The following is a 17,995-nucleotide window of genomic DNA, read 5'->3' on the forward strand; positions in this document are numbered from 1 at the left end:
AGAAATGTGTCATTTTAAACCAGCTGTGTATATACTGCTTTAACCCTGCTGAAGACAAATCATACAATCTGCATCATGGCTGTATAAATTCACAACTTTTCTTTCCAAACTTCAGGTAATTTAAGTGACTGTTTGTGTTTGCATATAACTGTGTGTTACCCTGTCAGTGTACTTTATTTGCAGTACAGGGAAGAAGCAAAGGAATGACTGTACCAGCTTAACTGTCTACTTTTAGGGTAAGAGCACTCCTAATGTAGTACTTGTCAGTATTAATACATGGAGTAGAGCAGAGAGAACAGCACACACAGTAACACTTCTCAAAACTTAAAACAGAAATCCCAAACTAAAGTTCTGTGATTACATTTAAATACATGGTTTTTTTCCCTTAAGGACTGGGGTTTGATGTCTTTCCTAGAAAATCTTTGTTGAATTGTCTAACTTTTGGACAGTGTTCCTTCCCAGAAATGACACATTTTGTGTATTTAATGAAGAGCACTGTGGAGTTTGGACAGCCTGACACGTGTTTAAAAGTCTTGGTTCAAAATGTTCATACATTGATATCTCCTAAAAAAAGCATGATGGAGACACACTTCTATTGGGTTTCAGAGATACAAAAATGTATAATCTTTAACTTCCTGGGGGTTTTAAATGCAATGTCAATATTCTTATGTTTTTTTTAATTCCAGCAAAAATAAAAGCAATTTCAATGTATATTTTTCAGAAACTGTCTTTCTGAATAGCTCCTCTGTTTTCTGCATTTGCACTGCTTCTGTGGTTTTTCCTATGACAGTTAACCTCATGCTGTTTGGAGAAGAGTGATGTGAACAGCAGCTTGTACTTTTGTTTTTGTGCTGGGAATGCATTGCCACACAACTCAGATTCAGTTAAGAAAGTCACAGTGAAGGTGTTTGGATATGTGAAAACAGGAGCAAAATGCATAAAAGCTGGGGAAAAAGAAACTCTCAAACTTACAAATACACAGGAAAATAAACAGTGGAAACAGGATGAGTATGAAAGTTTGGAAAAGATAGATTTCAATAATGAAAAGCTCCGTGTAGTTCTTCACAAGGGTGTCCATGGATCTAGATAAGGTCTTTATAAACATCATGATTTGGCTGCTTTCTAGGGAATCTGCCCTGGTCAGATTCACGTTGCTAGTTGTGGGAAGAGCACAAAGATGCTGATTTTTTTGGGTTTTTTTCCTTTTAAATACACATAAGCAGAGCTTGCTCTGTTACCTGCCCAGGTGATAATGCTACCAGCTTTCAAGGTTGCCTTTATGCTTTCAGTGAGTGAGCAGTGATGTTTCTGGGTGGATAAGTCATAAAAGTATTTGGCAGTGGATCACAAATTATCTTTTTCTTGCGTGTCACGTAATGTGGTGGTGTCACTGTGCAGCAGGCTCACAGCAAGGAGGGGAGGCAGGGTGAGACCCCTGCTCCCAGCGCAGCTTCCTCATTCTCCATGCAAGTGACCCACCAGAGATTCAAACAGCAATAATCCCCCCACACCACCCCTGTGACAGGAGAGATTAAATCCAGTATTTTGTGTGGGGGAAAAAAAAATTCACAGTAAGATAAAAAATGTGTGCTATCATAGTTCAGAATGTTATACTCCCTGAACTATATGGTTCATGGTGCCACCTTTTGTTTAAAACAGGCAGCTCAAGGCCTGCTTTGCATGCTGACTTTATGCTATAAACATAAACCTGGACAGTGAGTGCTGATCACAGCCAGCATGTTCTGTAGCTGTTCCTTGTGCTGGCTGCTTGAGCTTTTACTTCTACAATTAAAGCACTGCAATTTAGTTAATGTGCATTTGGCTGCTAATTAAATAAAATATTCAGAGGCTAAAAGTACCATCTGTAGGGGGTTTTCATAGTCAAGTCTTCCAAGTGGAAGAAAAAAAATTGTTAAGCAAAGTTTTCCTGAAATTCTGCAATCGTGGCAGCCAAATATAAAACAAACAGCAGGGGCTGGATTTGGGATCTTCCTAAAATAAGAAAAAGAATGCTGGAATTTCAGGGAGTGAGAGAACACTTTGGTGTTTCAGTCCTTCAGGCATGTTTACAGTTGTAGGAAATGGTCATGACTTCAGCCAAAGTAGTGGCAGGGTTACAGCCAGGTACCTGTGGCTGTGAGGATGGGGCCTGTGGAGCTGGCCTGGATTAGTTTTGAACTTTCTGCCATGATCCTGATACTGTTGGTGGTGTGCTGCTGAACAGCTCATTTGCCCCAGTTTGCTGAGGTGGTGCTCAGGGTGAGCAGCAGTGGCAGAGGGGCACTGAGGGTCCTCCCTGAGCATTAGCACCAGGCCCTGTGTGTGCTGTGGCCTCCTCACGTGATGCTCCAGGAATGCACTTTCCTTTGATTATTTTCCTTGACCCAGATCTCTTCCAAATATGGTCTCAGCTTAAACAAGTTTGTGTTCTTAGAGCCTGGGCGTTTGCAGAATAAATTCTGGCTTCCAGCTAGCCGTGGCTGGCTGTATGGGGGAGTGGAGGCAGAGAGCAACCTAAAAATGCAAAAAGAAAAGGGGCACAGCTGGATTCAGATTTGTCCCAAAATGTACATTTTGTACACTGTTTATACAATGCTAGGCAGGAAGATTTGTTTTCATAGTTTTAGCTACAGTGGAAACAATTGTTTTTAAATAAATGACCATTAGTCTGAGTGATTGCCACCCAAACATTGGTTCTCTGAGACTTTTCATCTGAAACAGATTTAAATATTTTTCTTTAGTCAAACTGAGAGATAGAAGATTGTTAAGCTGACCAGCATAAGCAGAGGTAAATTAATTAACATCTCAGATCTAAGTTGTTCTAGTGAGCTAAGAAATTATTAATAACCTACTGTGGAGTGAGCATATGATTAAGTTATTTTATACTTTGGCCATTCTAAGTATGAAGTTCATCATCACAAACATTTCTCAAAATAATAAATACCCCATGGCAACTCTTCTGAAATGAATGGCCAAGCAAGGAAAATGTTACACTCAGAGTTAAGATTAAGGATTTTCATTAAAACCTACATTTCCTCTGCCTGTGCATGTTAGCTAGGAAATGAATTTGTAGAAATGACCAGCTCTGATAATTCACAGTTAAATAGACAGGAGGCCATGGCAGTTCCCATACTGACTTCTCCCTGTTTGCTCAGCATGCTCTGGAGCCCAGGACTGAGGAGAAGCTCCTGTATTGGCAGAAGAAGCAACTTGTGCTTTGAGGTCCTTCCTCTCCTTGAAAATGTGCATTCTTCAGTGAAATCTCCACTGAGAGAGGAGGAGAATGGTATTTTGTGGTTTGGATGTGGGAAGGCTCAACATTTCATTGCATCACTTATCTTACAGATAATTAATGCAGTCATTTGGTACTGCTAATGAGTCAGTCCTTTAGAGGAAGAAAAGGATGAAGCAGATCCACAACCAGAGTGCTTCAGGCCCTGGGAGCTGTGACAAAAGAAGAGAGTGGCAGAGCAGTTTATCAGTGTTTGGTCCCTGTTGTTATCAGACAGTTTCACACGAGGGGACCGGGCCCTGTTGCTACCAGATGACAATTTGAGCTGGCTCAGCTGGTGTGGCTTTGCCTGGAGTTTGGTGCAGGGCAGTGACACCAGCCTGGCCAGCACAGAGCCATGGCCAGTCCCAGATCAGACAATTGGATCTTGCTCTTCTCTGCCAGCAACACCCTTGACAACAGCTGGGCTCCAGCTTCACAGCTTGAGATGGAGCCTTTCACTGCCTCACACTGCACTGCCACTCCTCTAAGGTCTGATGGCTTCTCTGTTCTGTTGAGACCAAAAATTCTGCAGAAATCAGGAGGATAAGCCCAGCCTGACTTCATCACCTTCCAGATTAAAATATTGCAAATAACAGGACACTGAAAAGGTATCAAACGGAACCATTTTTCATTGGCATTTCCAACAGGCGTTTGAACACTAGAAAGATGAGCTTTGTAAATAAACGGAATCATTTGCTAAATTAAGCTAAATAAATGCTGCTTTTCCCTGCTGCTTTCTTATATTGCAAGTGAGGATTCCTGCATGCATTAGGAAGAAATGGCAAGAATACGAATCATCATCTTGGCAGGATGTTTCACAGCAATTTTCGGCCTGAAGAGCTCCAAGTATTGTAGAAATTGAATATCTTGGTGTTGGAGTACAGCAGTCTGCTCCTCAAACAACAGCAGGAGAGGAAAATATTTTTAAAAGCAGAATTAACCATTTGTGAAAGCTACAGGTTCTTGTTTCCAGGTCTTTTTTGCTTTTATTATCTAAAGCCTCATCTCAATAATATACAATATTTTTCAGGCTCTTTTGTGTGTCAGTAATTTAAGGACCAATGTGGTCGTTCAGACCATGGACCAAGGGTGCTCATGAAGGGCAGGAATCTGTTATAGTCACTAATAAATGTGCATTAAAACATACGTTGGTTACAGCCCTCCACCAAGTGGGCAGAAGGTTGGATGGTGAAATGTGCTGGGCACTTGAAATGTTTCTATGGGATCTTTTTGTAAACATTTGAAGTTGCAATTCCTGGAGCTGCTGTTCCTGCTTGCAGGTATGAAATTGTGTTTATAAGGAAGTGCTAATGCAAGACTGAACTCTTCAGAACAAGGAGGAATGAAACAAAGAAAAGTATTTAACAACCAGCAGTCCCAGAGATGGTCCATGCCCCGTGTGAGCTGCGCTGGGAACGGCAGCTGTTCCACTGCAGAGTCAGCAGGGAGACAGAACTCATGGCATACATCCTTCTAACATTGGACTATTCCATAATGGACTGCAGTGTGTGGAGGTGATGGAGTCACCGCCCCTGGAGGTGTTTGTGTAAAGACTGGAGGTGGCACTCGGTGCCATGGTCTGTGTGAGGTGGTGTTGGTCATGGGCTGGGCTCGGTTACCCCAGAGTGCATTCCAACCAAAGTGAGTCTGTGTGTGTACTTTTGACACAGAGGATACCACACTCCTCCATCCAGGCGACAGCGATGGAAGCACCAGTAATATTTACCCGCTCCAGGGATGTGCAGGGCCACGCACGGTCCCCCACGCATTCGGGACACGTCTGTGCCCTTACCGGCCTCACCTCTGCCCGCCCGCCCCACAAAATGGCGGCGGCCGCGCGGCCCCGACCCTCGGCGGCGGGAGGGACCTCGCCGGCCCCGCCCCGCGCGCGCCCCCGCGGCGCGTCCCCGCTCGGGAGCGCGCCCCGCCCGCCCCGCCGCCCGCGCCCGCCGCAGCGCCGCTCCCCCTCCCTCCCTCCCTCCCCTGCGCCCGTCCCCTCCCTGCAGCCGCCCGGCGCGGTGTGGGGAGGCGGCCGCCCCCCCGCCGCCGCCGCCGCCGCCGCCCCGAGCCTCTCAGGTAGGTGCGGGTCGGGCCCGCGGGCCCCGGCCCCTGCTCCGCGCGGTGGGAGGCGGCGGGCGGGCAAGATGGAGCCGCGGCCGGCGGGGGAGGGGAGCGGAGCGGAGCGGGGCTCTCCTCTCCCCCCTCCGCTCCCTCCCCGCCGCTGAGGGCGATTCCGCGATCTGCTCGCCCCAGGGTGCGGTGCCCGGGCCCCGCGGGGCCGCGCGAGGGGAGCTGCGCCATCGCCGCCTGCCCCGCTGTCCCCGCCCGGCCGTGCCCAGAGCCCGGGGCCGGGCCCTGTCCGTGCCCCCCGCGCGGGACACGGGACACCGAGTCACACCGAGGCCACCCCCGGCGCTGTGTCCCCGGCTGCGGCCGAGGCGGAGCGAGCTGTGCCGCCCCTTTGTCCCCTCAGCCGGCCCTCGGCCGCTCCAGGTGGGGCTGGGCCCTCCTGTCTCCAGCCTGCGGCCGGGAATTGTTCCTTCCCTTCAGCAGCCGCGGCTCCGTGCGTGGGGCTGGTGTGTGTGCGGGGCTGTTTACTTGGAGCATGTTCCCATTGGCGTGGGGCATCTGGATGTGTGCGGACAGCCCATGGATGTGTTTCCTGACACACCTCAGTAGCGGATGCCTTCGCTGACCTGCACATCTGTACCTGGAGAGCCTCACTGTGTCCCTTCTGTGCCTCTTTGCCTTCTGATACAACGCGTGTCAGTGCTGGGTATTCTCGTGTTCAGTTGTGGATAGTTTAGTGCATTCTTGTTTGTGCATAGTCCTTCTGGTGTAATTAATTAGTGAATAGTTGCACTTTAAATTTTTGCGCAGTTCTCCACGGATTAACAGTTATTTTGATCCATGTTTTTTATTTGTGTAAAATGAAAGGGTAGGAGGGGCACTTTGTTAAAATATTCTTAAATAATGGTTTATTTCAGTTTTCAGATGCCACAGTTTCTCTTAGAATTTTGTGTCTGTGTGTCTGTACCTGTATCCCTCATATTTTAGATGCAGCCTTAAATAAAAAAAAGGTCCAACATGTTCTTCCATTGGCCATTGTTGAACAGATTCAACAAGTGAACTTTGTCTTCCAGCAGTCTCACACAAGGACGCTGCCGTGGCTGTGTTTGGGTGGGTGGATAGGTGTCCAGAGCCTTCTGCATGGCCCCATCACAGAGAAGCACTGTGAAAATGCACATCAGGAAGGAGATGCTGGATCCATCTCTGAAGCTTGAAAGTCCTTTTGTGGTGGCAGGCTAGGGAAAGGAGAGGATAGGTGAGAACACCCACTGAGATGAATGAGCACCTCTTACCTCTGCAGCTATTGTTGGAGACTGCAGCCCTGGGGAGAAGAGGGTGGGCGAGAACACCCACGGAGATGAATAAGCATCTCCAGCTCCTCAAAGCCCTTGTTCTAGGCTATGGCAGGACTGCTCCTTTTTATTTGGGAATAGCCCCTTGAGGTGAATGGACAATTCACAAACACTAATAATCCTTTCTTTATAAAATCCACCTCTACCTGCTCCATCATTCATATGCATATTTGGTTTGCCTTGAAGTTTGGTAATTGCAGAACCACAGAATAATGAGGGAGCAGTTTCACCTACTCTCCTAAGCCAGTCTGTCTGGCCTAATGGCTGCCTCGATTCTGTGCTGCTCCATCCCCAGCTCTGGGGTTTTTCTCCAACCTCCATTCCCTGTGCTGTATTTGGGACTTGTCATGCCTGTCATCCAGATCTCTGAAGTCCACTAAGACCATCTTTTTGAGATCTTGTTATTTTTTTTTTAAGTAACAGTACCAGGGAGTGGGTCAGTGACAGCCAGTGGGTAATGTGGCTTAAGGCTGACCTGGCACCATCTCTGTGCTAATGGAAATGTGGGTTTCTGTTACTCTCTTGCCCCTGTGCCTTCACACTGTTGCTTTTGCTTTCTTGTTGGATTAGTTTTCACCTGGATCAGATCCCTGGTGTTGATTTGTCTTGCTCTTGCACAATAGTTAGTGTTGGCAGAAGGAGTGGGAATGTGGGAGAAGAGGAAAGGGCAAGATTGTCCTGTTCAGAAGAAGGGCGGATTCAGAGTGGTTTTTCTGTTGATTATGAAACCAAACTGTCAGTTGTGTCAGTGTGACTGGAGGTGCACAGATAATTAAATAATTGATGCCATCTTCTTTAATTTTTGTGAAGCTGTCTTAAGTCCTTCAAGGTGTCCTGTTCATCATCATCATATATGATCTTAGTTTTGGGGTGGGAAGAAGTCAGCTGACATCCTTGCTAATGTTAGCATCTACTGAAACTCTGTCCTTGGATCTGGCTTATTTGGTTTTTAGGGTTAGAAAGCCTAACAATTACTTGTTTGCATGGTTTTGCAATCAAATAACGAGTGAACCCTAAAAGTTCAGTTTACTTTACACTTAGCCTAGTGGTGCTTGCCAACATCAACTCTTTGTGAGAGCAGTTGAGCTTTGTCTGTAATACAAAGCTGGTGCTTAGGCTTTGGAGAGCTTTGTTTCTCCTGGGGTGTCTGAGTCAAAAGACTTGAACTCCCGGGGGCACCGCACCCAGCTTGCAGCTCTCTGGTGAGGAGCAGGAGGCACAGATGAAGGCTCCCACTCTGCCTGGCACGTCTGGGAAGGGGAATTTGAAGGGGGTGGGTGTTTCAGCTCCAAATAATTCTTAACTTCTGTCATATAAGAAAACTACTCTGGATCATCAGGGGGAAGGACCATACTTGTAAGCTGTATTGCTTGGAGAACTCTTAATTTCTAAAAATAACCAAAATTCCAAAATTAGGTTGTCTCTTGATTTGCAGTCTTATTTTGTCACTCTAGGAAGTCACTGCTGTAAAGAAATTATTTCTTACATTTTGGCATCTTACCTGGTGTCAGATGGTGAGAAAATAAACATGCACCAACTGCAGCAAGGGCTTCATAAGCACAGTGTGGAAAAGCTGGTTATCAAACTTCACAAGTAGATAAGATTTCAGTTGTAGATTCAGGTGTTACAGTGTATGTTGTGCCACTGATAGAATTTAATACTTAGTATTTTTTAAATATTTACGAGTAATCCAGGTAAGGGGCATCTTTGTGAAAGCAAGCAGTTACAGAGTTTTAAAAACTGGGTAAGGCCCTACTTAATGTGAAGAAAAGGAGCTGACAATAAAGGGGACATCTGAACAACATTTAAATTGATAGAATTCTTAGTGAGTGATGAAAGGATTTCTCAAACATGCTGTCCTAAGAGAGAAGGACAGAACTGACACCATATTTCTGTTGTGGTCTTGAAAGGGAGAATATTCCTCCTGCTGCAGTTGCTGCTCACCCCCCCTGCAAAGCAAAGGAGCCCAGTGAGGCTCCCCGGGGCCCTGGAGCTCAACATAGAGCGTCCTTTATGAGGGATCCTGAACAGAGCCCGGCCTGTGCTCTGCTCCTGCAGCGTTCGCTGGCCACAGTGCCCTTCAGAGAGCTGTGCACAAATGATGCTTGTGGCTGCTTGTGTTGTTAAGTAGCGAGTCACATACTTTGTATGTGTTGGATGATGATGAAAATGTGCTGCTACAGCCTCCCACAGCCCCATCGATACTGTGGAAACTATTGCAAGCTCAGCGGTGAAAAACCTCAGAAAAACGAGTGGGTGTTGTATACTAACCCTCATTAAAAGCAAAATTGGTGTGAGGAGTTTACCTTTCTTGGTATTCATCATTTGGAAAGCTGTAATATAGGTGGACTTTTGAGTTTTGTGCAGTTTTGCTGTGATTCAGGTGTGTTTTAGCAGAAGTGAGGGGCACTTGCTGAGTCAGGTCTGTTGTGGCACTCACCAGGCCGCAGCAGGCAGGCAGGGTGGGTGGGAGCAGAGCAGTTGCCTGCTGCTTGTGCTGGAGCTGATGATTCTGCTCTGTGCAGATAATGGCTCTCAGGTTCAGTACTCAGTGTAAAATAACAACTGAGCAAGTGCCTGTTCTGGGGGGCCTTGTGAACTTCTCTGCTTATCAGAGGTTTCATCTTGTCTACACAGGCAGCTGAATCATCCCCGTGAAGAAGGCAAGGTATGATGTTTGAAAGCCAAAGATGGCATCACATCACAGCCCAAGAGGATGTTTTTATGTCATGTGATTTAAGTAGCTTTGATATTACAATTTTGTGTAGTGAATAGATCATGAATGGGAATTTCCTGCAGGAGGAAAGCCTGGAGAGAGAGATGGGCCATAACAATAGTGGGAGGCTTAGCAGCTGTGAACTAGAGCTGTGTGTTAAGCTGTGCTTTGGGGATATGAGGGGGGTCATGACCATGTCCAGACATCCCCCTGTAGCAAAGCTTTGTGGGTCCCAGCTGGATTGTCCTGTTTCTTTCTAGCAGCGGTGGAACTTCTGTGCTTTGTTGCATGAGAAGCTGTCTCTCTTTTCCCAAAGCTTATCCAGTGCCTCCTCCCTTCCCCACCACTTGTATTGATATAAATTACCAGGCACTAAAAGATCCGTACAGAAAATCCTCCACAATCACTTTCCAGTGAATCTTTTTGAAATACAACTTAATTTCCCTGTTGCAGTGCCTCATCTTAATTGTTTGTTGATACAGAGATATTCAGCCAGTCAGTTAAATCAGTTTAAAAACTCATTCAAGTAAACTGTTGCAAATATGTTTGCATGTCTATTTACAGGTTTAAAATGAGAAAGTTCTATCTTATTGGAAAGTTTTTGGAGGCTTTTATTCAAGTATGATTGCACACAAAATTGTATGTGTCTAGCTATACAATTTAGCTGGAGTGTAATTTTTAAATTGGCATAGCTTTGCATTTTATACCAATTTTCTTTCATACTGTATATCTCCCTGCCAAGAAACCTGCTTCCACTCCACGGATAGACTCTCTACATTCTTTTATTCCCTACTGTAATGAGAATGAAGGAAAATTGTGCTGGAGATTCCATGTTAGGGTAATTAAGCTTGATTACAGATTTCCTTTTAAAAACTTTTCAAAAAAAAGTCTTAAAGAAGATAAAAGAGGAACCTTGGCTACTACTTGAAATTTGCATGGTTTGTTGAAAAATGGTGCAGAGAGGGAGGGGGAAATGGATTTAAAAATCCTGTTGGCAGTCTTCCATTGAGATTGGGGGTTTTAGTAAGCTTCTTCTAGAAAGAAATTTTAAACAGTTACTGATTTGTACTGTCTTTCTTCATTCATCCATTCCAGTGATGCTGGTTGTTGCCAGATGGAAGGTAAAGCACCATCATCCAGGGCTTGTGTGAGAAGTCAGTGTTTGTCAGTGGTATTGCAGTAGACACAAAGCACATGCATATGGTGATGAAGCTCCAGCATTCATCAGTTACAGCAGAATATATTCACTGTCTAGGACTGCTTATAATGGTTCTCCCCCAGAAAGATGGATGGAAAAATCTCCCAAGTGTAATGAAGAGAAGAAGCAGAGAGTAAGAATGTAACACAGCAGTGAGTGTGAGCCTGGTTGGTCTCATGAGAAATAGCAGCAGCCTCTGCTTTTATTCAGTGCCTTCTCCCAGCTCTGGTGATTCCTTGTGTTCCTTGGATACTGGGCAGCTCAGCTGATCCTTCTTTGTGGCAGTTGAGCTTGGAGCAGTTTTTTTGGGGCCAAAGCCAGTATTCCTGTGTTAAAATGAGTACTGAGACAAGAATGCTGCTCAGGACTCCAAGTGTCTCTAGTGGATCAACAAACAGCTGAACAGCCTTTCAGAGCTGCTGGACTTTACACTCCCTGCAGCAAAAGGACATTATAGAACCCTCATGTTTGCAGTTACATATTATGAAAAATCTCAGGTATTTTTCGTGATAATTGCAGGCACTTTTCTAGTGGGGTTAAATAAAGGTAACATTTTTTGACTGCGAATTGTAGAAAACCCTAAGCTTCCTTCTGCGTTGCTGCACAAATCTGGTCTGTCTGGTCTCTTGACCGGAGCTTATTTCCTTTGTGCTTTGCTAAGTGCAGGCTTGCAAACTATTCTTAGTTGTTTGGCTTGGACGGTAACAGCTGCAATAACAATGGTTTCACTTTTGTTCTACTGTACCCCATGCAATGCACCAGGATTGTAGCACTTGGATTATCTCTGCTAGAACATCTAATATTTAAACTATATAGCTATCATAATTTCACTGTTTGACATAAACCCATACTCATATATTTGCACAAGAGTAATGCACACTGTAATGCGCATTTGACAAGCCAGGGTAGATTGAGTGTTCCAACAGGGAATGTATCCTTTGTAATCAGGAGAAAAGAGCACGGGGATTTACTCCAGGGTAAATAGACTGTGCTGTGCGCTTTCTCTCTGGCTGGCAGGAAACATTTGTAACTGCCAAGTAAATTCAGTAATCAATGGTAGAGTTTAAATTATGTTGCTGTAGGTGATATTCCATAGCTATTGTAGGGAAAAGATAATAAATCTTCCAGACCTTATCTACTCGTGGAATTTAACATGGGAAGTAATTTTTGGTGTCTTAAGTGTGGCTGTAAGACATAGAAATACTCTGAAGGGACAGATATTTATTGGCTTAATATTGTCTTCAGCAGGGCTAAATATTATTATCTTAGACTTTGAGTATTTGCAGCTTACTTAAGTTGTAGAACCAGTATAGTTGAATGGAAGATGTAATTGCTTTATTTCCCAGAGTTGTTGGCAATGCCAACAATATCAACATATCTCAGTGCTGGCATTGCTAACAGCTTGTACGTGCTCTCCTAACTAGGACAGCAGTGGCATTTCTGCAATCCAGCATCTTGTACTTTGTTACAAATTCATTTCATCCCTCTGCTTTCCCAGCTATGGCACTATTGTGTTGCCAAATGCCAATGCCAAATGCAATGTGTTTCTTTCTTTGACATTAATTGTGACATGAAATAAGAAAACTGTTTTGCACTTTATTCTTTTGCTGCAGTTAAGCAAACAAAAAAAAAGTCTTTAGGATCTTGTATCTGCTATACCAAGAGAGTTATAACTTTCTTTGGCTTACAGCTGAGTCACACATCAATCTTAGAGGTAGAACAACTTAGATTTAGATGATACTTGGTTAGAAAGGTTTTGGAATCATAGATGAGCAAATGTTGTAGGTCTTGGTTTCTGAAATGCTGTTGTTCAGTTTTTTAACTTTATCTCTAATTATACCTGTGTGAATAATATGTGGTTTAAACTCTCCTTTTTAACTGTGTGTAAAGGTTACTGTGCAGAACCTCAAGTGAAGGCTTAATAAAACTCATTTCAAAAGTAATTTACCGACATCAGTACTGCTTACTAAAAATAGACAAAGTAGTTCTGACTAATTGATGAAACAGAGGTGGCTTTTGAAAGTTGTGCAACACTGCAGTATTATGATGTATTGATACATATTTCCCTCTCCTGTTTCTGGTAGAAAATGATGCACCCTGTTGCCAGCAGTAATCCAGCTTTCTGTGGGACCGGCAAGAGCTCTTGCCTGAACGAAGACAATGTGAGGGCTGCGGATCAGTTTGACCTCTACGCCACGCAGCAGAGCAAGTACAGCCACGCAGTCAGCCACAAACCCATTGCCTGCCAGAGACAAGATGCCTTGAACGACCCCCACTTGCAGACCACAAGTGGCAGGAATATAGAGACAAAAGATGAACTAAAGAAAAAGAAAAACCTCAACCGCTCCGGGAAGCGCGGAAGGCCGTCAGGGACCACCAAATCAGCAGGGTACCGAACCAGCACAGGTCGACCCCTGGGGACCACCAAAGCAGCTGGATTTAAGACAAGTCCAGGCAGACCCTTGGGTACAACTAAAGCAGCAGGATACAAAGTCAGCCCAGGCAGACCTCCAGGTAGCATTAAAGCTCTATCACGGCTTGCAAATCTAAATTATACTTGTGGCAGTGCAGCTTTTCCTTACCCTGTGGTGCATAACAGAGGAGTCCATGCTGCTGGTGAAACTAGCAGCAAAATCAAGCAGCCTAATGAATGAAGGGAGGGAATGAGTAACTCCTTACTAATCTGCTTTATGCTGATTTTGGGCATGTTTCTTGAGTTTTCTTGTAATGTTTGCTTAAGTCTGAGCTTCTAGATTTTATTCCAATAATGCCATAACCTACGGGTGCAATTAATAACTTTAACAAAATGTTGGGAAGGCTGTGGTTTAAAGAGGCTTCTGTTGATTTAAAAACATAATTTATAAGCAAGTTTAAAATGATACACTATGCCTTGGTGTCAATACTTAAGTAATGTCCATGTCCCTACTTTTAAGTTCAGTTTCTCATAAATCTAGATGTGTGGTTATGCATGATGTAATTGAAATAAGGAGGACAGAAATTAGCTGGCTGATGTTTCATGATGTGGCCTGTCCCACAATAAGCAACTTAGCCAGTTAAGTTCTTATTTGGTAAGAAAAACTGATAAAGTGGCAAGCCACATTTTCCACTTCAGCAGGACCTTCTACAGACCTCAGATAGACTTAAAATAGACTTAAAAACTTAAACAAAACAAAACAAAAAAAAACCCAAAAAAAACCAAAACCTTTTTTTCTAAAGTGATTTCCAGTGACTTTTATTTCTGGAGTTGTAGCATTAAGTGAATTTCAACTCATGCTCCAAAAACACTTTGGAAGATATTAAAGAAACCTGAGCATTTGTACAGTGCATTACAGCTGCACAGAGCCTTACAAAGACAAGTTACTTTGCCATTAGGTGGGAGCTGTTCTTTTAGGTACATTGTTACAGGATTCTGCTGGGTAATTTTGAAATGCCTAGTAATACATATACCAAACCACAAATAATTCTTTGGAATATTTGAACATTTGAAATATTTTATAAGAAATTAAGTACTGTTCATTCTAGTTAGGCACTTGATTAATATTAAACAGTATGTTCTTAAATCTGTAAATAGCTATTTACGCTGGCTTTTGCCTTTCAAATCTGTGCTTAGATGGCAACAGTTTAATAGCTTTTAAAGTAATAACCTATAATGTTTACAAATTAAACTTTTTAAATAGACACTGTTGCCAAATTTTTAGACTCAGTTTTGCCAGATATTCCTGGAAATAGTTATTTCATTGTTAGACATTTATACTATATTTAAGTTATGGAAGCTTATATATCTACCAAAGGACACCATTTTCATGATTTATAAAAGCAAACTGTATAGCTGATGCAAACAGGATGCAGTTTACTGCAGTGCTAGATCCCAGATATAGAGTAATTCATCTATGCATGCAAGCCAGAAAAAAATGTTGTTGGTTAACTATAAACACCTTTCTTGACTCAAACTAAAACCTCCCCTCCTCCCCAAAGAAATATTCCATTTTTCAACTGGGTGTGTGTATTTTTTTTAAGTGTGGGAGAATGTGTGAGTGTGAATGTGTAAAATACTTTCATCCAGACTTCGAAAGAAAAAATAATCAGTCCTCAGTGTTACATATTGTTTGTTCAAAATTAATTTTCTTTTTTTTTTTTAATCTGGAAGAAAGTTTACATTTAAGTAATTTCACATCTAAAATGACTTTATGATAAATTCATAGCTTGAAATACCTGGGGAGGGGGAATATGTAGAGTTTGCAGATTTGGGGGAGAATAAAATTTGGGTTGAGCCTGTGCTGAATGGGTAATGATGGTCATTTTTGTTAACATAAATGCTATTCTGGCCTGCTGTCATTTTGACTAGACCTCTTGCTTTCAGTGATGACAACTTAAGAAACAGATGTCATGTTTATACCTTTTTTATCAGGAAAAAAGCAGCAAGCCTTCAGGTGTTCCAGTGATGCCTAACACATATTGAGCTGGACTTTTGCTGTACTTTACAATAGGTGTGTTGAATTGTTTTGGGGGAACTGTGTATGGACTGGCAACTAAGACAATGAACCTCAACTTTTACTGGATGGCTCCTTAGTCAATACATGAACTAATGGCAGCTAAATTGCTACTAAGGAATAGTTTCTTCACGCTGAAGCTCTGAAATCCAGTTGTACGTTCTGTTCCTCAGCAAACTCGCAAGTCTGAAATTTAGCAGTCTCTCTCAGAAGATGTAACTTCTGACACATGCAAAATGCTAACGTGAGTTCATTCACCCTCAGGATCTGTGTTGTATTGGCTGTTTTTAATCAGATAATTTTTCAACAAAAGACTGCTTTAAGTTCTTTCCTGAACTCAGCTGGGCAAGCAGTCCTCTTCAGCTGAATGTGTAACTGCAGGAGTGTCACACCTCGCTGGCAAGGAACGTGTTGCATGTCACCACTGTACCTTGGAGAAACTCCACTCCTTACCTCCTCCTGTTGATCCTGTTTGCTCCTGTCCGTTCCTCACTTGTGCATCCACTCAATGGTGCTGTGCTGTGTGTCAGGAGATAATGCAGATGTATTGCTGTTCTGCTAGTATAATTTGTATTCAAGTATGCTGATGAAATAATGAAATCACCTAAGCAATTTCTGTTCATTACAGTGTTTATTAATTACATCAGATGAAATATAATCCCAGTAAAAACTAATTAATGTTGTCAGTTGTGAAATGATGAGCATCAAATAGAAAAGTGTTCAGAGAGCCTGCACTGCTGCTTGGTGCTCTGGATTTAGGAAGGAGATCAGAAGTGCACTGCTGGTGTTTCCTAATTCTGCTTTATTTTATATCTGGCTAGAGTTTACTGGTGCCATGCAGTGAAGGGGAAAAAAAGAGGAGATTCAAAGTGACTAGAAATGGAATTTTCAAATACTTCTGTTCTTCCTGTGTATACTCTGCAGAATACATTGTGCTTTTTTCAACACTTTTTTTTTCCATGAGAAACACTGAAACAGCATGTTAATGCCTAAACTTTATTAGTACCAATGGGAAAACTGGCATTTTCCCCCCATAGTATGAAAACATTACTTGTAAGGTAAATTGCTTATTTTATATTATATATCATAATTCAGCTATTCATAAGCTAGGATCACTGTTGTGTGTTAACACTGTTCAGAAGACAGACATGTCAAGTTTAGGTTTTAATAATTTCTTTTAATTATCAAGTTTCTAATGTCTTATTTATACATAAATGAAATGTATTAGCTTGCTATTATTCCTTAATGATGCTATAAAGTTCACTGTTTAAGATACATATAGTAACTACTATTCATTTTCTTGATTAAATTTACTTAAACTTTAAAACCAAATAATTTTGCTACTATAAAGTCTTGCACTGGACAGATTCAAAATGCTAGCACCATATTTTGGCAGAAAAAAAATCACATACCATCAGAAGCAGCTGACTTTGGTATCAAAGACGGTATTTTTAAAATCAGCACTTAGCTTTGTCATTAAAGCAATGTTATTTATATCTTGGATTTAGTTTAAAGTAATCAAATTAACTAGAGCCATTAAAGATCTCTCTTCTGAATGAATATATTTTCATTTTGTCTGAAGGATCTTAATGTTCAGTCAGGACAAAACCAAGCCTTGTCAGTGAAAAGTGATGTATCTGTGAAGAGAATGACCTGGAACTACAATACACTGAGTAATTCAGATGAGAATTTAACTCCCTTCCCCATTTTGAAGAGCTTTAAAAGGCAGAGCAATGTGAAGTCATTTGTGCAATGGTTTCATTAGCTGTGGCTCTGCTGGTCTTTGTTATGTGTATAATAAGGTTTCATGCTCCCCTTAGAGTTGACAGTTAAAACAGCTGATAACAATCGTAAATACTTGGAACTGCAAACTTCATTTCTGATTACAAAAAGTTTATTCTTCTCTATTTTAATGCATATATTTTAACACCGCTAAATATATTTATGACTTTAGTAGACACTAGACCTTTCTCCTTGTGACTTTTTTTTAAATAGAAGAATCTGTATTCTGAAATTTGAACCACTTTCTGTTTCTTCAATCTTGCATCATTTGCTTTTCCACAGGTTTACTTTGGGGGTAACAGTAATCTGTTAAGTAACTAGTATCAGCACCCTGTCCTCTGCTGTAAAAAGCCTGATTAGATACTGTGTATGTTTTTATGTCCATGAACTTGAGCTACTCGTGTGCAATTATGTGTATGGGAATGGAGTAGTGTTCATGATCTGTATTTACATCATCATATGGATGTATATTTATTAATAAAGTTAATACTTTAAAACCTAACTATTTTTCTCTGGTTTTTTTCTTAATACCTTTTAAATTCTGGCTGAAGATGCCAGTTGACAGCATTACCTACTTTGTTACAGACATGTTACATATATTTGCATTAAGGCAAAAAGATTGTGAGTTGCAAGGTGTCAGGAGATAGAGGAATGTTGCTTATTTTTGAATTAATTGAAAACAACGTGACAGTAACTTAATTGTTCTTGTCCTTTCGCTCAAAGTGGAGAAAAGGGGAGGAAAGGAGCTATAACCCTGTATGGATAAATAGTCAACTGAAGGAGACTGTTAGGATTAAATTCACAGTTAGAAATTGTTTTCAAGTTGCAAATGCTGTTTTGACTAAAACATAAGGAGAAGGGGGAATGGGGCAGCTTGTTCTTTGTTAGTCTGCACCAGTTTGGATTCCCTTTGTGCTTTTGCTTTCAGGCTTGCTCTGTATCAGCTGATCTAATTAAATGTTTTCCCTCTATGTGCAAACCTCATGTTTTCTATTTTTAGACTATTATGTCCTCATTATTAGTGCTTATGCAAATTGGACTTTGAAAGAAAAAGCTTCAAGCGAGAAAATATGTGCTGTAAGGAATGACACAGTTGGAGAAGTACACCTGAGT

The 17,995-nt window shown here is 42.2% G+C and overlaps 1 protein-coding gene across 2 annotated transcripts; it reads left to right on the forward strand.

Annotated features, from left to right (window-relative positions):
* The first annotated feature begins 5,219 nt into the window (after nucleotides 1-5,219).
* C13H5orf24 (chromosome 13 C5orf24 homolog) lies at nucleotides 5,220-17,384 on the forward strand. 2 transcript variants are annotated; one of them, XM_030957398.1, is made up of 3 exons: nucleotides 5,220-5,350; nucleotides 12,695-13,124; nucleotides 15,019-17,384. In XM_030957398.1, exons 2-3 carry the CDS (start codon nucleotides 12,698-12,700, stop codon nucleotides 15,057-15,059), a joined length of 468 nt encoding a protein of 155 aa, XP_030813258.1. In that variant the 5' UTR covers nucleotides 5,220-5,350; nucleotides 12,695-12,697; the 3' UTR covers nucleotides 15,060-17,384. The 2 variants fall into 2 exon arrangements, with proteins under 2 accessions (XP_030813258.1, XP_030813257.1); XM_030957397.1 differs by having other exon boundaries at nucleotides 12,695-17,384.
* The last annotated feature ends 611 nt before the right edge of the window (nucleotides 17,385-17,995 follow it).

This window comes from Camarhynchus parvulus, chromosome 13 (assembly GCF_901933205.1).
Source record: "Camarhynchus parvulus chromosome 13, STF_HiC, whole genome shotgun sequence".
NCBI classification, from domain to species: Eukaryota; Metazoa; Chordata; class Aves; order Passeriformes; family Thraupidae; genus Camarhynchus; species Camarhynchus parvulus.